Raw genomic sequence first — 26,882 nt, 5'->3', positions numbered from 1 at the left:
CAGACAATGGGGCTAACTGGCGAAAGGTATGCCAATCAATAATGGATGTCCAATGCCCACACAATTGGGGCCTTGGCCCCGATCACTCTGCAGTCAAACCCCAGCCAGCTTGGGTTTCACAGCTCCAAGTTCATGGGTCGGGGCCTCTGGACAATGGCTCTGTGAGCTGAGTGATGATATAGACTGTCCATCTATGCCCACCTTGCTCACACCAGGGACCTGCTGCAGCCCAGGGCCACCTCCTCTCTCTCTAATCTTGATGCCAAACCCACAGCCCAAAGCTGGCTCTAGAGTCTGCCCCCAGTTCCCAGCCTCTTCACACCAGCTTCAGGGGGATCTTTCCTAACATGCCGATCTGCCTCTCCCCTGCTCGCACACTCTCTATGGCTCCCCACCACCCTTAGAAGAAAGCCCAAGTCGTCAGCCTAGAAGTGTGACAATAGGACCAGATGTGACTTCTCAACCTTCCCCTCTCTGCATCCATTCACTGACCATGCACGCGATCCCCCCCATTTAACCCCCATGAAGCATTGAGTGAGGTCAGACGGCAAATCCAGGACAAACTGCAAATCCAGCAATATATAGAAAGTGTCCAGCTCTTCCTTCCTTTCCTCTCTAGACTGACCTCATGATTTCCTTCCTCGTGAAGAAGGTGCAGTCCTGCGGAGAGAAATGTTGGCTTGGCACAGAGCCTGCCTGGAGGGCCTCTTTCTTCTCCCACAATCGCATACCCATCGCTGCCTGATGCCACACCCAGAACTGCCCCAGGAATGCTTACTGAGTGCACACCCAGGAAGAAAGCGAGGCCGTCCCCATCTCGCAGGCCAGGAAACAAAGGCTGCCAAAGCCACCAAGGGTCCAGTCCATCACCCCTACCTGATACGCTTCTAGCTGCTCATGTGTGAACACTGTCTGCTTGTTGCCCATGGTGAAGGCCACTGTCAGGACTCTGGAACAGACTCCTAAAAGACCCCAGTCTCCTCAGGGCCACGCCGGTTGCCAGGCTGCCGCACATTGGTGTCTGGGCAAATCTCCCTGCCCTGGCTGTCACCTGCCCACCCGCCGCATCACCCCCAGCCTGGGTGAGACTCAAGTTACAGCCAAGCTCTCTGGGCAACGGCCTGAGTGTGTCCTTGGCCATCAGGGGAAGGAGAAGGGCTGTGGGAGGTCACAGGGTTCCTCACAGGGAGGTCACCTCAGTGGGAAAACCACAGCTGCCACTACCAGGAGAGACTAGGGGCATGGGGGAATATTATTTTTTTCTTTTTCTTTTTCTTTCTTTTTTTTTTTTTTTTTGCCAAATCCACGACATGTGGAAGTTCCCAGGCCAGGAATCAAACCTGCGCCACAGCAGTGACCCAAGCCACTGCAGAGACAATGCCAAATCTTTAACCTGCTGTGCCACAGGGGAACTCCCAGTATGGGGCACCTTCAGGAGATGGGCAGGGTGGTGGAAAGGTTGTGAGCACACTCCAGATCAAATTCCATTTCTCTACACAGTAGCTGTGTGACCTTAGGCAAATCACCTGGCCTCTCTGAGCCTTGTTTGTAATGTGGAAATTATATTAGTACCCACTTCACAGAGTTGTTCTGAAGACCTAATAAGATCATTAATGCACCCTCCCAAAATATTTGACCATTGGATATAACCCAATTCTAGGCACATAATGGGGAATAAAAAAGATGAATTGTGCATTGGAAATGATGATGAGAGTAATGTTATGGCTTGAGAAAAGCAATCCAATGTCTAAGTTTGGGTTAAATAACAACAGAGTTTTTTGTTGCAGAACTTGTCAGAGCCTTTAATGTGCTAATGTGCACCAGGCATCCCCAGGAGGCAAATACAATGTAGCAGCTACCAACCTTATTCAAACCCAGAATGCTCTTGGGCAGAAAATTGGGGAGCCAGAAATTCCCAACTTGGCACTCCCATGCCCTTCCCACTCTAGATCTGGCCTCCTTCCACTTTTTTCTCCTGCTCAGCTACTTCCAGCTCCATACCCTGGCCCCCTGAACCACTTGTGAATCTTCCTCTTCCCTCATCCCCACTATCCCTGGCCTGGACCATTGCATTCCTCCCACCAGGCTCCTCTGGTCCCTGTCTCAGCTTCCATCCTCTGCTCAAGCATGTGACATCATCTTATAAAATGTGACTATGAGGAGATCCGTTGTTGTTCAGTGGGTTCAGAACCCAACTAGTATCCATGAGGATGCTGGTTAGATCCCTAGCCTCACTTAGTTAATTATCCAGCGTTGCCACAAGCTGTTGGTGTAGGTCACAGATGTGGTTTGGATCTGGCATTGCTGTGGTTGTGATGCAGGCTGGCAGCCACAGCTCCAATTTGACCCATAGCCTAGAACTTCCATGTGCCACAGGTGTGGCCCTAAAAAAAAAAATGTGACTATGACCAGGATTTAAAGACCGCCCCCCCCGAATATAATTTTTGAGAAAAAAAAACTGACCATACCAAGTGTTGACAAGGATGTTGAACAACTGGAACTCTTATATGCTGCTTGTGGTGATGCAAAATGGTACAGCCACTCTGGAAAATGGGTTGGCAGTTTTTTGTAAAGTTAAACGTGCACTTTACATATTACTCAGCAATCCCACTGATATTTGCCCAGGGGAAATGAAAACCTATATGTGCCCACAAAATAGAAACATTTATAAATCATATAATTGATAAGTGACTAGTCTCTAGGCTGTATAAAAACTGTTACAAGTCTACAACAAAAAGACACATAAGCCAAGTAAAAAATGGGCAAAGGTTAGGGGGATGGAGGGGGTGAATATGTGAAACACAGAGGATTTTTAGGGCAGTGAAATTACTCTGTGTGATACTATACGGATGGATGTGTGTCATTATACAATTGTCCAAACACAGCATGAGTGAATTCTAATGTAAACTATGTACCCTGGCTGATGATGGGGCAATGTTGTTTCATCAATTGTAACACGCTGGAGTTCCCGTCCTGGCTCAGTGGTTAATGAATCCGACTAGGAACCATGAGGTTTCGGGTTCGATCCCTGGCCTCGCTCAGTGGGTTAAGGATCCGGCGTTGCCATGAGCTGTGGTGTAGGTCGCAGACACGGCTTGGACCCCGCATTGCTGTGGCTCTGGCGTAGGCCGGTGGCTACAGCTCCGATTGGACCCCTAGCCTGGGAACCTCCATATGCCACAGGAGCGACCCAAGAAATGGCAAAAAGACAAAAAAAAAAAAAAATTGTAACACTCTGGCAAGGGATGTTGATAACTGAGGAGGCTGCCGGGCAGGAGATATAAGAGAAATCCCTATACCTTCCTCTTAATTTTGCTGTGAACTAAAACTGCTCTAAAAATAAAGTCTATAAAGGAGCTCCCACCGTGGCACAGCAGAAACGAAATCCGACTAGGAACCATGAGGTTTCGGGTTCGATCCCTGGCCTCACTCAGTGGGTTAAGGATCTGGCGTTGCCATGAGCTGTGGTATAGGTCACAGACATGGCTCAGATCTGGTGTTGCTATGGCTGTGGCATAGGCTGGCAAATGTAGCTCCAATTCAGCCCCTAGGTTGAGAACCTCCATGTGCCATGGGTACAGCCCTAAAAAGCAAAAAATAAAAAATAAAAATAAAGTCTATTAAAACAAAACAAAACAAAGCAAATGGGTAACAGATTTGAATAGACATTTCTCCATGGCCAATGAGCACATGAAAAGACCCTCAACATCATTAGTCATTAGATGAATGCAAGTCAAAACCACAATGACAGGAGTTTCCATCATGACTCAGTGGAAATGAATCTGACTAATGTCCATTAAGATGCAGGTTTGATCCCTGGCCTCGTTCAGTGGGTCTGGGATTGCTGTGAGCTGTGATGTAGATCACAGCTGCAGCTCGGATCTGGCATTGCTGTGGCTGTGGTGCAGGCCAGTGGCTATAGCTCAGATTTGACCCCTAGCCTGGGAACCTCCATATGCTGCAGGTGCAGCCCTTAAAAAAAAAAAAAAAAAAAAAATACCACTTCACACCCCCTAAGATGGTTATAATAAGAAAGATAGACAATAACAAGTGTCAGCCAGGATGTGGAGATATTGGAACCATCCTACTGCCAATGGGAATGTAAAATGACATAGCCACCTTGGAAAACAGTCTGGCAGTTCTTTAAAAAGTTAAACTTGGGAGTTCCCATCGTGGCTCAGCAGTTAACGAAACCAACCAACCAACCTCCTGTAACCATGAGGACGCAGGTTCCATCCCTGGCCTTGCCCAATGGGTTTAGGATCTGGCATTGCCATGAGCTGTGGTGTAGGTCTTAGCCTCGGCTCAGATGTCGCATTGCTATTGCTATGGCTCCGATTGGACCCCTAGACTGGGAACTTCCATACGCCAAGGGTGCAGCCCTAAAAAGACAAAAATAAAAAATAAAAAGTTAAACTTAGAGTTACCATATGACCCAGCAATTTTTACTCCTAGCTGGAGAGAATTGAAATATAGGTTCAGTTGTTCCTGTTGTGGCCCAGCAGGTTAAGAATCCGACATGGCATCCATGAGGATACAGATTTGATCCCTGGCCTCACTAGGTGGGTTAAAGATCTGGCATTGCCACAAGTTGCAGCATAGTTCTCAGATGTGACTCAGATTTGGTGTTTCTGTGGCTGTGGTGTAGGCTGGTAGCTGCAGCTCCAATTCAGCCCCTAGCCTGGGAACTTCCATATGCTGCAGGTGCAGCCCTAAAAAAAAAAAAAAAAAAAAAAAAAAGTCCACATAAAAATTTGTACATGAATGTTCATAGCAGCATTATTCAAAATAGCCAGAAAGTAGAAACAACCCAAATGGCTACCAATAGGTCGATGAATAAAGGAACTGTGGTCTATCCACACTATGAAATAGTGCAGTTATAACAAAGAATGATTCACTGATTCATGCTACAACATGGATGAACCTCAAAATTATTATTCTGAGTGAAAGAAGCGAAACACAAAAAGTCCCATGTTGTATGATCCCATTTACATGAAATGTTTAAAAGAGGCAAATCTACATAGAGAGAAAACAGAGTTGCCAGGGGCTAAAGGAGGAGAATGGAGAGGGGTTGCTATTGGCTGTAAGTCTCTCTTTTTTGAGATGCTGCAAATGCTCTGGAATTAGATAGTGGGGAAGGTTGCACAGCTTTGTGAATGTGCTATATGCCACTGAATTATGCATTTTAAAGGGTAACTTTATTGATTATATTTCAGCTTTAATTTTTTGTACATAAAATTTTATATCAATTTTAGTCATAATCTTCAAAAACTGGAAACAACACAAATGCCCTTCACCTAAAGAATGGATAAGAAACTGCAGTTTTTCCATACAATAAAATACTACTCAGTCATAAAAAGGAATCAACAACTGATATCCATAATGTGGGTGAACATCGAATGCATTTCACTAAGTGAAAGAAGCCTCACTTCTTTCAAGTGACTCAAGAGGCCACCCACCTACTGAATGATTCCACTTATGTCACAGTCTCAGAAAGACAAGATCATAGGAACAGAAAACAGAGCAATGGTTGCCAGGGGCTGAGGGGTTGGGGCGGAGAGGGACAAGGGAATTCGAAGGTGATGGAACTGTTCTATATCTTGATTGTAACATGGCTATATTCATTTGTCAAAACTCATAATACAGTACACCAAAACAGGTGAATGTTATTGCTTGCAAATACTTCTTTTTTTAAATGAAGATGATAATGGGAGTTCCCTGGTGGCTCCATGAGTTAAGGACCTGGCATTGTCAATGCTATGGCTCTGGTTCAGTCCTTGGCCTGGGAACTTCTGCATGCTGCAGGAGCAGCCAAAAAAGAAAAATTAAAATATACAAATAAAAATAATAACAAAACTAATTTTTAAAGACCTCCTTCCTCCCCATTGCCTCATTAAGTCCAGCTTCCTATGTCTGACCCCATCAGACACTTTGTGATTTTGGTTATGCAACATCCCCACCATCAACAACAAATGACTGAATACCAACTGTGTGCCAGGCGCTGTCCTGGGTAATGCATCCATGAACAAAACCAAGTTCCTGTTCTCACAGATCTCACATTCCAGTGAAGCCACCAAAGAAACACGTAATTACTCCTCCGGGACCTACTGTACAGCACAGGGAAATCTATCAATACTCTGTAGTGACCTACATGGGAAAAGAAATGGATATATGGAGATATATATATATCTGAATCACTTTGCTGTACACCTGAAACTAACACAATGTTGTAAATCAGCTATATTCCAATAAAAATTTTAAAACACATAATTAGTGAGGAGTGCTAAATTATAGGAAGGAAAATAAAATGACAAAGATAGATATGAGAGTGGGCTATAGATATTAGGAAAGGAAGACACCTCTGACAGGTTGACATATGAGTAGGGACTAGAAGAAAATGAGTAAATAAACTGAGTGGGAAGAGAGTCCTTGGCAGTGGGAACAGCAAGTGCAAAGGCCCTGAGCCTGGAGTGAGTGTCCCAGAATTGAGAGGGAGCCAGCCAGCTGGTGCTATGCAGGGACTCAGCAAGCACTAACTATGATTAAGGTAATTAATCTTCATTAATTAAGCTACTACTCATAGACATTTGGGGTTGTGTCTCCAATACACCAGCTCCAATGACGAAATTTTTTCTTTTTTGTTTTTCCAAGCAATCATTTTTTTATGGTATAAATAATTTTATCTTGGCACAGATCAGTTCCAGCTTTATTATGATAAACAATATGCAACAATATCTTATTTTATATCCTGGATTTCAGCCATGGGGCAAAGCAGAACAAGGTATTTTTAAATTCCCTTACGGTATAGACTACAGAATCTCAAAGAGAATGGATGTATGTACATATATAACTGAATCACTTTGTTGTACAGCAGAAATTACCACAACATTGTAAATCAACTATGCTTCAATAATCTTTAAAATAAAAGAAAAGATGGAGTTCCTGTCATGGCTCATTGGTTAACGAACCTGAGTAGCATCCATGAGGACACAGGTTCAATCCCTGGCCTCGCTCAGTGGGTTAAGGATCTGTCATTGCCATCGTGAGCCGTGGTGTAGGTGGCAGGCACAGTTCGGATCCCGCGTTGCTGTGACTGTGGCGTGGGCCGGCAGCTGCAGATCTGATTCGACCCCTAACATGGGAACCTCCATATGCCACTGGTGTGGCCCCAAAAGACAAAAAGACAAAGAGAAAAAAAAAAAAAAGAAAAGAAAAGAGGAATTTTCATTGCGGCTCGGTGGTAATGAATTTGACTAGTATCCAGTAGGACAAGGCCTTGCTCAGTGGTTTAAGCCGATGTTGCCGTGAGCTGTGGTTTAGTTCACAGACACATAGATTCTGAGTTGCTGTGGCTGTGGTGAAGGCTGGCAGCTGCAGCTCTGATTCAACCCCTAGCCTGGGAACATCCATATGCCATGGGTAAAACCCTAAAAAGACAAACAAAAAAAAAAAAAAAAAAGAAGAAGAAGAAGAAGAAGAAAGAAAAAAGAAAAGAAAGAAAAAAATGCTCCTGGAGTTCCCGTCGTGGCGCAGTGGTTAACGACTCCGACTAGGAACCATGAGGTTGCGGGTTCGGTCCCTGCCCTTGCTCAGTGGGTTAGGGATCCAGCCTTGCCGTGAGCTGTGGTGTAGGTCGCAGACACGGCTTGGATCCCAAGTTGCTGTGGCTCTGGCATAGGCTGGTGGCTACAGCTCCGATTGGACCCCTAGCCTGGGAACCTCCATATGCCACGGGAGTGGCCCAAGAAATGGCAAAAAGACACACAGACAAAAAAAAAAAAAAAAAAAAAGTTCCTTATGAGGGTCCTTGATGGCATAGAGGGTGATGTCATTCAACAAAGCTTAGACATCGACAACCTAGAGTTGGAAAGTGATTTTGAAAAGTATACTTCGAATATGAAGATGTTTAGGAAAGTTTAACTGATCTGTTGTGTTTTCTTTGTATGTATACACAGCAGTAGTATACAATGAAAATCTCAAGACTCTTTAAAAGCATATAAAATAAAAATTTTAGGGAGTTCCCACTGTGGCTCAGCAGAAATGAGCCCTTCTAGTATCCATGAGGACACATGTACAATCCCTGGCCTCGATCAGTGGGTTAAGGATCTGTCATTGCCATCGTGAGCCATGAGCTGTGGTATAGGTTGCAGACGAGGCTCAGATCTGGTGGCTGTGATGTAAGCCTGTAGCTACAGCTCCTACCCAACCTCTAGCCTGGAAGCTTCCATATGCTGCAGGTGTGGCCCTAAAAAGCAAAAAAAAAAAAAAAAAAAAAAAAAAATTAAAATTAAAAATTAAAATTTTAAGTGATCACAAACACTATGTCAGAGTTTATTTGGCACCTTTTCCCCCTTAGAACACAGAATAGCAATAGGGTAATACTGCCCCCAAGGGAGTGAAAATTGGTTGGAGGGGGTGGAGAGGGTAAGAGAATCTTCAGTTCTTCAATGTTTTGTGGCTCTCCAAAGCTTAAACTCCCCTTGAAAAATTCTTATTTATTAATATTGAGCATCTTTTATTAAATTAATTAAAATGGTTTCTTTTATGGCTGCATCCAGGGCCTATGGAAGTCCCCAGGTTAGGGACTGAATCCAAGCCACAGCTGCAACCTACACTGCAGCCTCAGTGACACTGGATCCATTAATCCACTGCACTGGGACAGGAATCCAACCCGCACCTCCCCAGCAACCTGAGCCACTGAAGTCAGATTTTTAACCCACTGTGCTGCAGTGGGAACCCAAAATTGTTTCTTTAGAGGGTAATAATGGGGGGAAAGGGTTGAGAAACACTTTTTTAAGGTTCATAAAATAGTGATGCATCTTACAGTGGATGGCATATAGTGGGGGACAAAAGTAAGGATGGATTATAGTTGGTACCTCAGTTTTCCCACCTATAAAATCAGATGGTTTACATAATAGGGTAGCTATGAGAGTCAGTGAAATGATCCACATAAGTTCATATAAAGTATTAGCTGGTGCTGTTGTTATCATCCTTATCCCCATTTTATAAGAGGAAAGAGAAGCTCAGAGAGATCAGACAACTCGCTCCAGGGCACGCAGCCTTGGAAGTGTCAAAAAAGAGCTCCAAAGCCACTGGGTTGGCTGGGAGAGAACAGATTTCTCTGTCCCTCCCTGAGGAGTTAATTCTCTCGTGGATGGTCCCACGAGTAAGCCGGCGCCACCCGGTCGACCCCATCGGCTGGCCCCGCAATCTTTCTTGGTGATCTCATCAACTCCTCCGGAGCCTATAACTAGAAAATTGGGCAGTCGTTTGCTGACCCCTGCAGGTAGGAAGGAAAAAGGCAGACACCGCGCCCTCCTTTGTCCGCCCCCCTGCAGATTTGGGGGCGCTAATTGTCGGTTCTTCTCCTTCCTCCAACCGTCAGTCTTCCCCATGAAAGCACCACACACAATTTGTTCAAGAGAAGTGCACATTTATTTATTTATTTATTTGTCTTTTTGCTATCTCTTTGGGCCGCTCCCGCGGCATATGGAGGTTCCCAGGCTAGGGGTCCAATCGGAGCTGTAGCCACCGGCCTACGCCAGAGCCACAGCAACGCGGGATCCGAGCCGCGTCTGCAACCTACACCACAGCTCACGGCAACGCCGGATCGTTAACCCACTGAGCAAGGGCAGGGACCGAACCCGCAACCTCATGGTTCCTAGTCGGATTCGTTAACCACTGCGCCACGACGGGAACTCCAGAAGTGCACATTTAAATGCACAAATGCACACACTCTTGGACTCAGCAATTCCACTGCGACAGATTCAAGCCATTTGCAAAAGTGAGATAAGATTTGTGATGGTCTTGGGGAGGGCTAAGGACATCTTCTTTGAGGAAGGTGGGGTGGAGGTATACCTGTTGTCTTGTAAAGAGCTCGAAGACATTTTGATAAATGAAAAGCTAAGGGCATAAATAAAAGAACACCACATACACATACACATGCACACACACATTATGTTAGCATGTACACATTTCTGTGCTGTAAAGAATCAAAATGAACCTGTTAATCACTTTGGAAGGAGGCAGGAAGGGAAGTTTCTACTTTTTGTTTTCCTTTTTTCTTTTAACTTTTATTTATTTATTTATTTATTTATTTTTGGTACTGTGTGGTTTTCTTACATGGAGTGTGCGTGTGTGTGTTAATGTCAGCAAAGGATTATGGGAGGTCTTAGGTTTCTTCCCTCCTTCCCTCAGTCTTAAAAACCAAGTGATAGGGAGTTCCTGTCGTGGCACAGTGGTTAACGAATCTGACTAGGAACCATGAGGTTGCGGGTTCGGTCCCAGCCCTTGCTCAGTGGGTTAACGATCTGGCGTTGCCGTGAGCTGTGGTGTAGGTTGCAGACGCGGCTCGGATCCCGCGTTGCTGTGTCTCTGGCATAGGCCGGTGGCTACAGCTCCGATTCGACCCCTAGCCTGGGAACCTCCATATGCCGCGAGAGCGGCCCGAGAAATGGCAAAAAGACAAAAATAAATAAGTAAATAAATAAATAAAAATAAAAACCAAGTGATAAATTTTTTAACTCAGGACATGAAAGCAGTCACAATATTCTGTTAGGGTAAAGGGGAAATAGTGAGAAAGCAAGTATAGAGTAAGATCTCATTTATTTTGTTTTAAAGTATAGATAATAAGAGACTAAAACAAAGAAATGAAAACAGTAACAGATTTTTTTTCCCTGGATGGGTGTGATTTCTACTGTCTTCTTTGGGTTTCTCTGTATTTTTTCAATTTCATATTCCACAATTAATGTCTGTAGATGTTTTGTTATCTGATAAAAAATAAATAGATGCAAAATATCATGAATGTATTTCATGTTGATGGATTGTACAATTTACTTATTTATTTATTTTTTAGGGCTGCACCTGCACCATATAGAAGTTCCCAGGCTAGGGGTCCAATCGGAGCTGTAGCTGCCAACCCAAACCAGAGCTCACAGCAACACCTGATCCTTAACCCACTAAGCGATGCCAGGGATTGAATCTGTGTCCTCCTGGGTACTAGTCGGGTTTGTTATCCTAAGCCGCAATGGGAGTTCCTAAATTTCTTTCTTTTTTTAATGAATTGTACAATTTAAAGTGGTTACATTAGGAGTGCCCTTGTGGCACAGCAGGTTAAGAATCTGGCATTTTCACTGCAGCAGCTCAGGTTGCTGAGGCATGGGTTCAGCCCATGGCCTGGGAACCTCCACATGCTGCAGGCATGGCAAAAAAAATTAAATAAAGTGGTTATATTAGTAAATTTTATGTTTTGTGTTATATTACCAGGTTGGTTACTGCAAGATTACTTTCCTTTAGGAGACAGTAGGAGTCTATCAGTCAGATTACCTAACTAGTGATGACCAGGCAATTCTTGATTGACTGGTTTAAGATTCCATTTCGGGAAGAGCTAAAACTGTAATTAAATTCTCAGTTTGGTGATGTGGAACTTAGCATAAGTGGCTCCATTTGAGGCCTGTTGTCTTTTTTGTTTTTAGCAGTAGTACATTCCAGCTAAAGGAAAGAAGAGACTGTTGTCCAAATCAAGTTCTGGACACTCCACTTATTGAATTGAGGCTTAGTTACCACATAAAGGGAGTTTCCTGTCTTTTCTTCACACTAAAAAAATGAGAGGAGAGCCAGGGGCTGACAGCATTATCACCCAGGGCAAAGGAAGATGACCCACATTGAAAAATACAATGTTTAAAAGGATGGCCAAAAGAAAAGTTGGAGTTCCCATTGTGGCACAGTGGAAACAAATCCGACTAGGAACTATAAGGTTGCGACTTCAATCCCTGGCCTCACTCAGTGGGTTGAGGATCCCACATTGCCATGAGCTATGGTGTAGGTTGCAGATGTGGCTCAGATCTGGCATTGCTGTGGCTCTGGTGTAGGCGGGCAGCTACAGCTCTGATTAGACCCCTAGCCTGGGAATCTCCATTTGCCATGGGTGCAGCCCTAAAAGTACAAAAGACAAAAAAAAAAAAAAAAGGTGTTCCTGTCGTGGCTCAGTGGTTAACGAATCCAACTAGGAGCCATGAAGTTGCAAGTTCGATCCTTGGCCTTGCTCAGTGGGTTAAGGATCTGGCGTTGTGGTGAGCTGTGGTGTAGGTTACAGACACGGCTTGGATCTGGCATTGCTGTGGCTCTGGTGTAGGCTGGAGGCTACAGCTCCTATTAGACCCCTAGTCTGGGAACCTCCATACGCTGCTGGTGTGGCCCTCGAAAAGGCAAAAAGACTAAATAAATAAATAATAAAAGGATGGAAGGAAACAAAAATAGAACCGTGTTTTAGTTATGATAATAGTTCTGCTTATTCAACAAATTATTCATGATATCAGGGAATAAAATACCCAACCCATGAGCCCCAGGTGTTATGACACTGGAAGATTAGATGTTTTTTGCTTTTCTTTTTTGGCCATCACTCGGCATATGGAATTCCCAGGCCAGGGATCAGATCCGATCTGCAGCTGTGAACTACACCACAGCTGCAGCAATGCCAGAGGCTTTAACCCACTATGCCAGGAGGGCACAGAACCTGCATCCTAGTGTTGTACCACAGTGGGGACTCCTGGAAGATCAGGTTTTTCAGTATACCTTCTGCAATTATTTCCTCTTATCACAGCCACAAAGCCAGAGTTGCTGACAATCAACATTTCATTCTGAGGAAAACCAAACCTTGCTACAATTCTACCTCAAGTAGTGAAGGCATCTGGAGTGAGCCCAAGAGAATTGAGACCTGTGTCCATACAAAGACATATGCTTATGTTCACAGCAGCTGTATTCATTATGGCCACAAACTAGAAACAACCCAGGTATCTATCCACAGGTGAGTGGATAAACAAATTGAATATATTTCTATATAATGGTGTTACCAAATCAAACTTGGTCCTGTCACAATCTACTGACACCAGGCTGTGATGAAGGAAAGTGCAGAGTTTATTGCAGGGCACCAAACAAGGAGTCCAGGTAGCTAGTGTTCAAAAGGCCCAAACTCTCTGTTTTAAGGGAAAGGTTTTTATTTTATATATATAAAAACACACACATACACACACATGGCTGCACCCACGGCCTGTGAAAGTTCCCAGGCTAGGGTCCAATCGGAGCTACAGCTGCCGGGCCTATGCCACAGCCACAGCAATTGCCAGATCTGAGCTGCATCTGTGACCTACACCTCAGCTCACACCCTGCAAGATCCTTAACTCACTGAGTGAAGCCAGGGTTCGTGATCAGCTCATGGACATAGTTCTGATTGGCTGGTGGTGAGTTAACTGGGAGTCAACATCGTCAACTTTTTGGTTCCAACAAGTCTGGGGTCTATATGCTTGTGGGCAGCATATAGTTATCTTCCTTCACCTGGTAGAGGTTTCAGTATCTACAAAACAGCTTAAAGGATATGGCTCAGAATATTATCTATAGCCCTTGAGGAGGAACCAAAGGCCCTTGAGTTTGTTTAATAGCTAAACCATTATTATTTTGTCTCACTTGACTGTTTTCCTTTGTTTCTGCAATTTCTCACTTCTCTGATTAAATTTACTCTTTGGAATTCAAAGGAAGCCTCGGAAGCTAAAGTTTTTCTGCAAACAAGAGGCAGGTGGAGGACATGGTGGGTGTGGGGGGTGGGTGTCTGTTCCAGTTATGTGGAATAACACTCACCAAAGAAGAAGAATGGTAATACTGTTGTACCCAACAACAGGAGGGATCTCAAACACATTATGCCCAGTGAAACTCTAACTCAAGAAAACACATGTGTTATGATTCCATGTACATGAAACATTTTTAAAAAGACATTCACAACCTATAGTGAGAGAAAACAGATTTGGAGTTGCCTGGGAAGAGGGATAGAAGGGTTAACTGGAAAGAAGAACAAAGGAATTTGGGGGTGACAAAATGTTCTATATTTTGATTGTACAGGCGATTACATAGGTGTATAAATGTGACAATATTCATGGAAGGGTACAATGTAAATGGGTGTCTTTTACTGTTTATAAATTGTACCTCAATAAAACTGATTTTAAAAAATAATTTAGGAGTTCCCACTGTGGCATAGTGAGTTAAGAGCCGGGTGTAGCTCCGTGAGGATGCAGATTCAATCCCTGCCCCTTGCTCAGCGGATTAAGGATCCAGCATTGCAGCAAGCTGCAGAGTATGTCACAGATGTGGTGTCTGTGGCATAGGCCTGCAGCTGCAGCTCCAATTCCACCCCTAGCCTAGGAACTTTCATATGCCACAGGTGCAGTGGTAAAAAGAAAAAAGACAATTCTTAAATGCCACCAACAATATATTTCACATATTACTATCATTTACCAAAAGCTGGAAAACTAACCACTACTAATTAGGTTTACAAAATTAGGTAATCTGTTGAACCCTCAAAATATGGCAATAAACTCAAGAAAACGTTGGGTTTTAGGAAACTGCTTCTCTGTCAAAGAGTGAGCGAGGAGGGTGTGGAGGATGAAAGGGCCGGGTGGTGGGGGAGGGTTGGGAGGTGGTGAATGGGCTCGGAAGTAGCACCAAGGCCGGAAGTATGGCAGGAGGCAGGATGCAGAATGCAGAGGATGTGAACTCACCTGACCTCCAGGCCCAACCCGGAACCCAGAGGTGTGGCGAACGCGGCTTCCAAGGGCGCACGCGCACCGCCTGGATAAGCCAATCAAAACAAAGGGAGGCGGGCGTTTGGGTGGAAGTTGCTTTCTCAAACAGGAAGTGTGGCATTTTTACAGCCCGAACGTCAAACCGGGTCCATGGAAGACTACGAGCAAGTCCAAAGGGGGCCCCTGAAGCTGAAAGGTGTAGCAGAGCTCGGAGTGACCAAGCGGTAAGTCCCGAGAGCCCACGGGACCCCATATTCTGCCTTTTTAAGCTTCTTCCTGAGGCCCGGGGTTGGTGCTCTGACCTGCCATTACCCTCGCTCCCACCCGTCTCCCCAGGAAGAAGAAAAAGAAGGACAAAGACAAGGCGAAACTCCTGGAAGCCATGGGAACGAGCAAAAAGAACGAAGAGGAGAAGCGGCGCGGCCTGGACAAGCGGACCCCGGCCCAGGCGGCTTTCGAAAAGATGCAGGAGAAGCGGGTAAGTTGGGTGAGGAGCCGAGGGACGCCCCGCATCTCCCGGGGTGGATTCAGAGGCAGGGCCTGGAGACTTGTAACCAGGATCTACCCCAGGACACTCCGGGGAGGGCGAGTGGCCAGAGTGGACGTTAATTACCGGGAGAAGCTACTGCCTGAGTAGAAGACAAGAGTCCGTTGCGGGGAGCTCCGAGGATAGGAAGCTTCTCTGGCGAAGTGTATTTCAGAGGGGCGGGCTAGAGATCCCGGTTTCGATTCCAGCGCGGTCCCTCATTTGCCCAAGACACTGTGGGTCAGGGACTCCTCTCTCCTTCCCTCACTTTCCTCATGTGTAGGGGTAAGGATAATGCTTTCTTCTAAGAAGAATGGAAACTTTGGATGAGGTGATGCAGGTAAATGGCATTAAGTCTGGCATGAAGTCAGTGCTTAAATGATGCTGGCTGTTGATATTAAATGGGCTGCTGTAAGTCACCACGAAGTGTTTCCACGACTTCGGCAGCTTCAGATATGTTGTGTTTTAAGGCTCTAATGAGTGGTTTTCTCTTAACATTGAATACAAGGCCCCCAACTGAGAACCACTGGCCTAGACTGATTATTTCCTCCTGCAAGCATTATGGGCTGAACTTATCTATTCTATGCCGACCTCTCATATCTCTCACCACCCAGTTTTTATTAAAAAATAAATAAGGCAGATTTTTGGAGTTCCCCGTTGTGGCTTAGTGGTTAACAGATCCAACTAGGAACCATGAGGTTGCAAGTTCGATCCTTGGCCTTGCTCAGTGGGTTAAGGATCCGGCGTTGTGGTGAGCTGTGGTGTAGGTTGCAGACGAAGCTCGGATCCTGCATTGCTGTGGCTCTGGCGTAGGCCGGCAGCTACAGCTCCCATTCGACCCCTAGCTTGGGAACCTCCATATACTGCGGGAGCAGCCCAAGAAATGGCAAAAAGACAAAAATAAATAAATAAATAAAATAAAAATAAATATAAATAAATTAAATAAAGCAGATTTCTAAAGCAGGAGATCAAAATTTTGATACTAGATGTTAAATTTGAGGTGCCAGCCAGAAATCCAAGTGGAGAATTCTCATGGACAGTTTTGATACCTGAATCTGCAGTTTGAAGGAAAGGCCTGAGCTCAGATAAATATTGGGAATTTCCCTGGGACTGGATGAGATCCTTTGAGGAGGAGTAGCGACAGACAAGAGGTCTAGGATCTGACCTCTGAGCAGAGGGTGACAGAGGGGAAAATTGCGAAGGAACACAGGACACACAGATGCCAGGAGAGACCATGTCTTTAGAAACCAAGTGGAGAAATTGCTTCCAGAGGGAAGAGTGAAATCAGCTATAATTAAAAACAAAAAAACAAAAAACTTTTTTAAAAAAAGCTGTCAATATGCAAAAAAAAAAAAAAAAAAAAAAAGGAAGAAGTGGTCAACTGTATTATATGCTGGCAGGAGGTCTAGTCAGGTGAGCACTTAGAGCCCTCAGCTGGCATTTGGAATGAGGAGGGGGGAAAAGCTGATTAGAGGGGATCCAAGTGGAGTGTGGGGAAGGGCAGAGGTGGAGACAAGGATTAGGAGTAAGTCTTGATTACCAGAGGGGAAAGGTGGGGGAAGGGATGGATTGGGAGTTTGTGATTGTCATATGCACACTATTGTATATGGAAAGGGTGGTCAGTGGGGACCTGCTATATTTAGCACATGGAACTCTATTCTTTGATAACCTATATGGAAAAAGAATCTGAAAAAAAAATGGATATGTATGTATGTATGGGTAAATGAATCACTTTACTGTACAACAGAAATTTACATAACATTATAAAACAACTATACTTGAGTAAAACTTTTTAAAGTGAAAAAAAATATCTTGAACGATTTGCTGTTACAGGCAACAGAGAAACAGGCCTGTAGCTGTAGGGTGGAATTTCAGGGTGAAATTTTTGTTGCTGGCATTGAAAACCAGAAAACTGCTGGGAGTTACATTTGCATCAGGTGAAAGAAAAAGATGAGGTGGATGAGAGAGAAGGGAGCAGGTGAAGGCAAAGTAAAGTGCAGTTGGGAAATGCACATTTCCTTGTTGGTTGAGTTCCTTGTTGGATTGAGCACAGTGGGCTTTAAAAAGCTGGACAGCTCCTGGGAGGAAGGCCCCAACCTGGTGGAGAGGGTCAGGGCTTGACATCCCCAGCCTCATCACTGCTCTCATCACTGCCCATCTGTCCTCACTTTCTCTTGTCTGTGACGTGGGGTTGTCACCAGCACCCAGGACACCTGTGAACTAGGTCCAGGGAGTGGGAAGAGAGAGGGCAGAGCCATGCCAAGTACCTGGCATTGGTGACAGCTGGTCAAGTCAGTGTGACCTCTTGTGAGGAGACACAGGCCTCACTTGGACTCATGGCAGCAGGAAGAGGTGGGGTGGACAAGGTGGATACTTCAGAGGGAGAGGGAGTATCAGTCAGGTGGGAGCTACCTGGGTGTAGAGGGAGATGAGGAGGCAGCCAAGGAGAACAGGAGGGGAAGGGAGGAACAGCCAGAGGGAAGTCCACATTGTATCTCATGCTTCTATGAGTTGACTAGGCTTAGGTGGGTGGTTCTCCTACTGGCCTTCCTTGGAATCTAGTGCCATCAAATGGCAACTGGGGCTGGAGGCCCCACTGGGCTGGAACATCCAAGATGTTCACCATCACGTGTCTGGTGCCTCAGTGCTCCTCCCAGGGCCTCCCTCCCCACATGTCATCTCATTTTCCAGGTCCTTTCTTTCCAGCAAGGTCATCAGACTTCCTGCATGGTGGCTAGCTTCTAAGAACATAAAGCAAAAGCTTCTGGGCGTTCTTACAGCTTCAGCCTGGCACTGGCACTGCATTCTGTTAAGTAAACTGTGTCACAGGACCAATCCAGAGTCAGTGTAGGAGAGGACTGCACCAGGGCCCTCGGTTCATGGGCGGGGGGGCACCAACATGGGTTGGCCACAGTCAGCCAGATAGTAGGTATAGTGCCAGCTGTGGGCCCAGGTCTCTGCAGCTCTGCATCCATTGCTCTTAATTCATTCCTGTACCATTGGTATTGAGCATAAGAAGCAGGGCGGGCATGTGGTACAGGATGTAGATTCTAGAATCATACTCATTAAGGTGACCCGGATCTTGTAGCCCTCTTGGCACTGTGTACTGTCACTCTAGCACCTATTCTGTGTCGGGCCCTTTACCTTCCTCATTTCTCATCCTTCTTCAAACCCCATGTGAGACTTGATTTTTCTGCAAGCTGAGAAGGTAACCAGTTGTCCAAGGATGCAGGAAGCAAGCACATCTGTAGCTCTCAGTGGAGTCTCCTTGAGTCAGTGCTAGTACATTTCCTGCCACTTAGACCAAAGGGCAGCTGACTTGGGTTCCCAGTGGGATGTGTTATACCAAGGCATCCTTATTGGACCCTCTGGAGTGGAGTTGATGGAGGGGCAAACTGTATACCTGAGAATTCCAGCTGTTCTAAGTATGAGAGCCAGGCTGGCCAGGGCTCCTGTCTTCTATCTCGTGCTGGCTTTGGCTACATGAAGCATGTCATTTATCTCTATTTCTCTCCTCTTTTTAGCAAATGGAAAGGATCCTGAAGAAAGCATCCAAAACCCACAAGCAGAGAGTAGAGGTAAGTCACATGCTGGTGGGGGAGACTGAGCCCTGTAAGGACCAGCCTGGGCCCAGAGGCTGGGAGCCTAGCAGCAGAGTCATTGGAGTGTTGGCGGGGGAGTAGGGGATGGGGGCGGTTAACCCAACCTCCCCAGGGTCATTTAAAGGCATCCATAAGGCTTTAGTAGTGTGGCTTTGAGAGGCAGGGTTCCTTGAGGAGAGACCAGACATGAAGTGGGAGTGGGCAGTGCTGCATGTCTGTTGTGCCCTGCTTGGGTCTCTGCTGATGTGGGCTTTCTCCTCGGCTTTCCCAGGACTTCAACAGACACCTGGATACTCTCACAGAGCACTATGACATTCCGAAAGTCAGCTGGACGAAGTAGCCTCCCAGCCCGGGATATGGAATGGCATCAAGGGGAAGCAGAAGGCGGACTGGGGGCCATATTTGTGCCTTTGGTATTTTCTGGAAACATTATATTACACAAACCCTTGAGTTCTCTGCTGAGACAGTGCTTTTCAAAGCAGTGTGCCCTCATTCTGGAACTTGATTAAAGTCAGACTATCCTTTAACTCTATTTTGATTTCTCGGTAGCGTGTAGAAGAAAGAAACCTTTTTAGTTTGGACTGGAAATTTTTGAAAATTTATCCGGAGATTAAAGTTATTTCTGTGTAGGTGCCACGGGAAAGTGTTTTTACCCCGTGTTGCATCTAACTCTTGCCAGCCAGCCAGCCAGCTTTGCCTGGATGAAACAACCCCAGAGGACAAGGAGCTAATGCCAGCATGGCCTGCAGCACATAGACCCCTGCAGGACCCTACATGGGCTGCCCTTACAAGCTTCTTCTGGCTTGGGGCTTGTGCTCTCCTGTCCAAGGCCTGTTAAAGCCACTTGCAGCCTTGTGCCCTTCAGACTGCTTCCTCAACCACCTGGCCAGTGAGACAATGCAGCCTGGGAAACAGAACAACCACCTAAGGCAAGGATGGAAGATATGCCTTGTCCCTTTCTTTTTTTGTTGTTCTTGGGTTGGAGGGGCAGAGGGAGGGCAGGGGTGGGGGCAGTTGGCTATGGTATGCAGCAGCTTGACATGGGATCTCAATTCCCAGACTGGGGATTGAGCCCTGGCAGCAGCAGTGAAAGTGCTGAATCCTAACCACTAGGCCACCAGCGAACTCCCCAACTTGTGGCCAGCGTGTAGTCTCTTCTCCCAATATCCCCATTCCAGATGTATCTAGTGGGTGTTGCCATGGCAAACACCACCAAACCAGCACAGCATTCTTTGTAATGGGACCCAGACACAGCCTGCCTTCTCACCCTCAACCCTGGGCTCCAAGCAGCCCCCCTGTATTTATTCAGAGTTGGTACATAACATGTTTGGCATTCCTGGCCTAAGGACACCTCAGGGGTGATGGGAGCAAGGCAGAGCCCCAGCACAGACAGACATGGGGCAATTGAGAGGACCTAGTTTCCTGTGCTGGAGAGCCAGGATCTTTGAGAGCCTACATGTACCCATCAAAAGAGGATTAACCTGCAAATGTTCTCGGGGAGAAGTGTGTTGACATAGATGCTGAAAGCATTAACAAAGTCCCAGAGAAAAATACAGTGTTGGGTTTGGGACTGTCATATGTGAAATGCAGAATAAAGCAAAAAAACAGTTATTAAATAGATGTCTGAGTATCTTAATTACAAGCTGTTTGATTATCACTAGAAATGCTGCCTTTTGGACTATCACAAAGTATACATACTGCAAAGTGACTGTTCACCTTCAATTTGGAGAAGAGGTGACATGTGTTTCCAACTGCCTATTCACCCACCTCAAAATGGGGTGACTTAAAACAATAGGATTAGTCTCTCAGGATTCTTGGGTTGACCATGCTCAGCTGGATGGTTCTACCCCACGTAGTATAGTTCAGTTCATGTGTGAGCTATGCTGACTTGCCTGGGGCCAGAAGGTCCTCTAGAATCTCCCTTCACTGAAGTAACCTATTCCATTGGCTAACACAAGTCACATTGCCAAACCCACTCTGGGAGGGAACTGCACAAGAGCACGAACAGCAGGAGACGGTTTACTGAGGGCCATCACTGTTTCAGTCTACCACAATGGTCCTCAAAATATGTACGTTGGACTCTCCTGGGGTGCATTAATTACTGGGGCTGCCTGGGGTTGGGGTTCCATCACGGAGATTTTTCAGAGCTCCCCAAGTGACCCCACTGCACAGCAAAGTTTGAGAAGCACTGTCTACCACAGTAAATATGGTCTTTTCTGAGATGTTGCACAGGACAAATCTGGCTTATACATTAAATACAAAGGATGAAATTCAGATGTGATTCAAATTCCTCCACATGCACTGAAAAGGAAGTTACAAGTAATTTTTGTGTTGCGTGTTTATTGTGACAGTATTGGCATGTTGGAGTTTTTGTTTCCTCGAAAGACTTGTCCTCCCAGCTCCATCCTTGCCTTGATACTGCATTATACTGTATCTAAAATGCCCAGAGCAGGGACATAGTTTTTTGAGGGCATTAGTCCACTGTGGTCCCCTTTGCCTGGCAAAGCAATAGAGCTATTCTTTTTCTTTTTTCTTTTTTTTTTTGGGGGGGGGGGGAAGAATTTTTATTTACTTTTTGGCCATGCCCTTGGCATGTGGAAGTTCCCAGGCCAGGGATCAAACCCAAGCCACAGCAGTGACAATGCCAGATCCTTAACATGTTGTGCCACAAGGGAACTCCCAAAAGCTATTCTTTTCTATTTCACCCAAAACTCTGTCTCTGAGATTCACTTCTGCCTTGGTGCACAGAGGCCAAATATCAGCGTCGCTTACTTTTAAGTCAGTTAAAGAGAACTCATTTACAAGTTAATTTTTACATAAAGCAGAACCAGAGATGTCAGTGTTTCCACTTGAGTGGAAAAGCCCTTCTCCTTCCCCCCTCTTCCTTTTTTTTCCTTCAGTCTCAGGAGCTAAAATAAAGATGGTCTAGATAAGGTAAGTGCTCCTGAGAGCCATTGTAGAACATTTACATCTCACAGAGAGAAAAAAATAATAAAATGCCCAGAGCAAGTCTGAAAGGAAATCCTCCATAATGAGAGGGGTTACCGCTCCCATGTGGATTTCTTTATACTTTTTGGCATTTCCTGATTTCTTCAGTGCAATGTACAGTTTTGTAATTTAAGAAAAAAAAAGACACTTTTTTCCTAAAAACATAATTTGGGCAGAGTGAGGCTAGGTATAATCAGATTGCTTAAGAGACGGTGTCAAAAAGCTTCTCAGCTGCTTTATGCCCAGGATTCACTGGTAATCTTTAAAGGTTCTAGTTTTCTTCTCTGGATTTTCTTGCACTTACATCTCTACCTTAAGTAGAAGGTATATAACCACAAAGTTGCAAAAACTAACTCTCAAAACCCAAAATGGAGGCAGTAAGGAAGATAAAAGTAAGAGGCAGGCAGCCGGGGTAAATGGTTCTGATAGTGCAGGGCCTGGGGCCCAGGGCATTGTGATGGTTCACTGGGACAGAATGCAGCATTTCTCCAAAGGCCGAGTATTCATAAAAGCAAACAAGGTATAATTCAATTAGATGAATCAGGAGTCACAATTTGCATTACTCACAGTGACCACTACCTACAGAAATAAATCACCTTTTTGCCTAGGTTCAGTGAGGCGTGGTTTTCAGATCATTTCAGGCAATAAACTGCACGCTTGTTTACCAAATGTTAGCACTGACAGGTGACAGGAACTTACTGTTGATGAGGCTCGATTGCCATTCAGAGAGTTTGAGTTCTTTCCAAGTAACCACCACCTTATCCCTCCTTATAAAGTGTATCACAATTGGTGTCTATGTATTTGTTCCCCAGCCTTCCCCACCAAACTATGAGTTCCACATGGCTGGGCCCTCGGTGGGTTCCACCACCAGGATCTCTCACCTAGTTTGGCCCACCAAGTGGGATTTTCCAGCGACATGAGTTTTCCCAGCTGCCATTCGCCGTCCAACCAGGCAGCTAGAGAGTTGCTCTTCCGCCGTCCGCCCGGCTTGGCCCCGCCCCTCCCCGCCCCTCCCCGCCCCTCCCCTAAGAGCTTACTTCCGGGATACTTGAGGGAGGAGCGGAAAATAAGGCCTTATCGGGAATATTGCGCCTGCGCACATGGCGCCTTGCGCCTGCGCTTTGGCAGCGCGTCCACGGCCAGACCTAACGGTCCGCGCGCTACTCCCCGGGCCGGAAGTGGAGAGGAACTGTCTCGGGTGCGCCCGGCCTGGCTCACCGCCTGGCAGTCACCGCTGTCGCCGCCGCCTTCGGCCAGTGCCGAGGGTTTTTGCAGCCGCCATGTCCGCCAGTGCCGTCTACGTGCTGGACCTGAAGGGCAAGGTACTGATGGCTCCCCACCCTCGGTGTTGCCAGGCAACTGGCCGGGGCCTCGCCCCTGGGGACCCACCCTGTTGCTAGGTAGCCGGCCAATGGGAGCCTCCCTGGTCTTTGAAGCTTTGGCCTCACCTGAGGGCTCTACCCTGTTGGTAGGTAACCGAGAAGGTGTCTTCTGTCTGTGAGTCCTGCCTTGTTGCTAGGTAACGCGGTGGGCTGCGGCCGTTGCAAGGTAAACGCGTGCACGACCCCCATCCTCACCTCTGTGGGCAATGAGCTCCGGCCTCCGTGGGGGTCCCGGGGAACCCGAGGCCGCTAGGAGCGCGGGCCGCTGCCGGCATGTAAGCCAGGCCTGACGCCGCGGGGCTGGGCGACCCTTGACCGGAGGTGGTGAGGCGTGGCGGGGACACTGTGCCCTCAGGCCAGTCCCGCTCTCCGAGAGCTCGGAAGCTTCTGTTTATCCAGCGACTTTTCTGTAGCAGTCCTTGTAGGGGTTTCTTAACATTCATTGTAACATTGAGTTATAAGGGTTAGGTGAGGTGGGTGGTGGGAATGCTGTTTTACAGAGGGAGAAACTGAGGCACAGAGAGGAAATGCAACCTGCCTAAGGTCACACTGGTCAGTCACAGAGAAGTGGCAGGTCTGGGAGTGGAACCCAGAATCATTTGTTCATTCAGCTGGTATTTGGGGAATATCTACGAAGTGCTGGGCAGGGTGCTAACCTTTGGGTTGCCTTTGGAGAGCAAAATCAGAGTCTGTCCCTGTCCTTCTGGAGCTCACAATCTGATGGGCGAGAGGGACACTGATCTCAAAAAGCACAAATAAATATAAGTTGTGGAGCAGTGAGGATGTAATAGGAAAGTCCACCTCCGCTGGGGGTCAGGGAGGGCTTCCCAGGGGGAGTGACAAACCCAGCTGAGACATGATGGAGGAATTGGACATAACTAGAACCTCGGTGCTTTTCCCAGGGGTTTCAGGGAAAAGTTCTTAAAGGAGGGATTGCAAAGCTTTCAGAGGAGGCCTACTGTCTTCCCCCCAAGTCCATTCCTTCTAGAAGGCAACTGGCCTCTTTCATTGGGGAATAATAAGAAAAGACAGGACTAACAACATTAAAACAGGCCCCTCATGGATGAGTTAGTGGGTGCCAGGCCTAGGCGGAGGGAACAGGAGTAGCGCAGAAGCAGTAGGGAGTGAAGAGGTAAAGTGACTGTCCCTTGCCACCCCAGTCCCCACCCCCAGCACTTTCCCAGAGCCCCTTGAGTGGGTTGCCTGCCTTGGAGGCCACCCAAAGTCAACAGGCCCTGGGCCAGGCTTCCTTCCCCAGCCTTCTTAGAGGGCACAGGGCACACCAGGGACTGGGAGGGTGCAGTGTTCCCTGTGTCTTGGTAGCACATGTTCTTGTTTCTGCCATGGTCACCGTGTCCGCAGCAGTGCCGCAGACTGCCTGCTCACATCACTTGTTTCTTCAGCAAACATTTCATGAGCACCTCACATGCACCAAGTCCAGGGTTGACCTGAGGAGTTAGGGCTGAGCTCAAAACCTGTCTCTGCTGCTCAGCTACGTGACCTCGGGCAAGTGTGTGAACTCCCTGAGCTCAAGACAAGCTCAGCACCACCCATGGTCCACAGTCCATGTTAGTCCCCATGGACCTCGAGCTCTGGCAGGGGAGGTGCATGAAAGCTGACAGACCCAAACAGAGACATGGATCTAAATAGGCAGATGTACTTAGCAACAAGGGCAAGGACAAAGCCCCAGGTAATGAAGTTGCCCAACCTTAGTTTTGGCTGGCAGCAGAAGTGGTTACGAAAGGCTTCCTGGAGGAAGGAGAGGCCAGAGCTGGGAAGGTGACCAGGTGGTAGTCAGGTGGACAAGGAGGTGTCACAGTGGGCCCAAGGGGTGAGTGGCAGCCTATTGGGCCTGGCAAGCCAGAAGTCCTAGTTGGTGCTGGAGCCTCGGAGATGGCATCAAGAAGGCCATGGGTATTGAGGATGTCCAAACAGGAGGGCAGGACAGAAGGGACTATTTTATCTCAAGAAGGAAAAGCCACCATGAGGAGACCATAGCCTGGGAGAAGCATAATCAGACATGCCTTTCAGGAAGCTCCAGAGGCAGCCTCCTGTCCTGAGTAACCATCATGCTATTTATTATCCTCCGCCCCCCACCCCCTCACCCTGCCCCACGGACCTCATGTTTTGAATGTTGGCCTTCTGCGCAGACTCCATTAAATCAAAAATAAGATAATGGCACATCAATACATTCACAACCACTCGTCTACCTGACAGCCAGAGCCTCTGATCACCAAGGAAACCAGCGTGACCACTTTCAGCAGATAGAAAACCCTCCACGGACATTTCTCTGCCCCTTATCTTTCTCACTTCTCTGCAACTTCCATCACCACCTGCCACGCTCCTCCTCAGAAGGCTTCCATTGGCTCTCTGTTTTCCCCTCTTTCTCTGAATGTGTGCTGCACCCCCCCCCCACCACCACCAGAGGCCAGCTCCTCAGGTTCAGGCCTAGCGTGCCTCCCATGCTGTCACTCTCCTTGGGGGCAGGCTTTGATTTATGTCACTGTGCCAATAACTCTCAAATTTGTACACCAGTCCAGAGCACTGAACTGGAGACCCACCAGTCTCCAGGACACCTTGAAGGTCTCACAGGCACTGCAAACTCAGCATTTCCCAAAACGAGCTCATCTTCACACCCCACCCTGCTCTCTCTGAGTGGGTGACGTTACCATCCATGCAGCTGCCCAGGTGGGAGACCTGGGCATTATCCTGGCCTCCTTTTTGTCACCACCACATTCACTTGCACAGACATTTACTGAGAAGCTCCTAAGGGCCAGGCTCTGTTGTGGGTGCTGAGACACAGCCGTAAAGTGGTCTGTTCTCAAAGAGTGTTAGACTTTAGTAGAAGCAACAGATGATAAATAAGGATATGAATATATAATGCAATGGTGATGTGGGCAGTGATGATAAAGTGGGGTTGGGAGTAGAAAGGGATAGGATATGATCTCAGCCAGGGTACGCAGGGAAGACTTCTCAGAGGAGGTGCCCTCTGAGCTGAGGCTTAAGAACTGAGAAGGTCTAGGGCAGAGCATTCTGGACAGAGGGAACTGCAAGTGCAGAAGCCCTGAAGCAGGAGCAGATGCACATTGCTCAGAGAGAGCAAGAGTGCTGGCCAGGGATGCTGGAAAGGGGTGAGCCCAGGGAACATGGATGGAGAGGCGTTGGAGGGGCTGTGAAGAGCCAGACAGCCATAGAGATGGACTTGTGGCTTGTTCTGTTTGAAGGGAGGCTGGGGTAGATGGCACTTTCAACAGGGGAGAGATCTGATCTGACCTTCGACTTCTAAGAAGGCCCCCTCACTCATTGTGAGGAAGGAATTGTGGAGTCAGGCTCAGCAGCAGGGGGTAAGGGTTGTCACCTCAGTGTTGCTTGCCATCTTCCAATCTGTCCTGGCTCCTGCCTTTGTCCTCTTATCCGGGGCCTGCAGCCCCAGCTCCAAGGCTACTCTCACTCCACCTAACCACACTCCTAGGTTTCCCATGGGCTGCACTCCCCGCCCCAAGGCTTCAACCACACTGGTCCCTCTGCCTCTATCGCACCTGTCCCCTGTCCCCTCAAGCCTCAGTTTGAAGGTCATACGCATGAAGAGTCTCTCACTTCCCCTTGAGCAAGTGTCTCAGTGCAGGGATCCTGTTTGTCTTGGTCAACCCTGTGTCCCTAGACCCAGCATGATGTACGGTAGCAGGATACATGCTGTATGCTTGTTGAATGAGTGGACCTCTGTGCAGCTCTGGTGATGAAGGTGAGCAAAAAAAACGAAACAGTAAAACCATGTATTTTATGAAACGACAGGTTCTGAGGCAGGCGGTTCCCA

At 47.0% G+C, this 26,882-nt stretch overlaps 3 protein-coding genes across 9 annotated transcripts in view; 2 read left to right on the top strand and 1 right to left on the bottom strand.

Moving 5' to 3' along the window:
* The window catches only part of CIB3 (calcium and integrin binding family member 3), a 29,580-nt gene extending 6,827 nt beyond the window's left edge, over positions 1-22,753 (bottom strand). The window contains exons 1-2 of one of the 2 annotated variants that reach the window (XM_013994644.2): positions 877-1,242; positions 626-660 (exon numbers count right to left, since the gene is read on the bottom strand). In XM_013994644.2, coding sequence (XP_013850098.2) covers positions 626-660; positions 877-927 — 86 coding nt within the window. In that variant the 5' untranslated portion in view covers positions 928-1,242. Of the gene's footprint in view, positions 1-625; positions 661-876; positions 1,243-22,567 lie in introns of those variants that run through there. The other variant, XM_021083597.1, reaches the window with a different exon arrangement.
* Positions 14,691-20,314, top strand: FAM32A (family with sequence similarity 32 member A). Its single transcript, NM_001243887.1, has 4 exons — positions 14,691-14,794; positions 14,907-15,048; positions 18,621-18,674; positions 18,970-20,314. Exons 1-4 carry the CDS (start codon positions 14,721-14,723, stop codon positions 19,036-19,038), a joined length of 339 nt encoding a protein of 112 aa, NP_001230816.1. The 5' UTR covers positions 14,691-14,720; the 3' UTR covers positions 19,039-20,314.
* The window catches only part of AP1M1 (adaptor related protein complex 1 mu 1 subunit), a 29,765-nt gene continuing 25,691 nt past the window's right edge, over positions 22,809-26,882 (top strand). For 2 of the 6 annotated variants that reach the window (XR_002340095.1, XM_013994623.2), the window contains exon 1: positions 23,125-23,234. Coding sequence is in view for 2 of the 6 variants with exons in the window: in XM_005661197.3 (XP_005661254.2) it covers positions 22,967-23,008 (42 nt within the window). In the remaining 4 variants the exon portion in view is untranslated. 6 annotated transcript variants of the gene reach the window in all.

Source organism: Sus scrofa, chromosome 2 (assembly GCF_000003025.6).
Source record: "Sus scrofa isolate TJ Tabasco breed Duroc chromosome 2, Sscrofa11.1, whole genome shotgun sequence".
In the NCBI taxonomy this organism is placed as follows: domain Eukaryota; kingdom Metazoa; phylum Chordata; class Mammalia; order Artiodactyla; family Suidae; genus Sus; species Sus scrofa.
Note: the sequence above shows the minus strand (reverse complement) of the source record. Positions and strands in the feature narration are given on the sequence as shown.

What these genes read in the sequence shown, in the direction of transcription:
- FAM32A (NM_001243887.1), top strand. Translation starts at nt 14,721, where the DNA reads ATGGAAGACTACGAGCAAGTCCAAAGGGGGCCCCTGAAGCTGAAAGGT. An exon ending in AAAAGATGCAGGAGAAGCGG is followed by an intron (nt 15,049 to 18,620) that starts GTAAGTTGGGTG and finishes TCCTCTTTTTAG; the next exon opens with CAAATGGAAAGGATCCTGAA. An exon ending in CCCACAAGCAGAGAGTAGAG is followed by an intron (nt 18,675 to 18,969) that starts GTAAGTCACATG and finishes CGGCTTTCCCAG; the next exon opens with GACTTCAACAGACACCTGGA.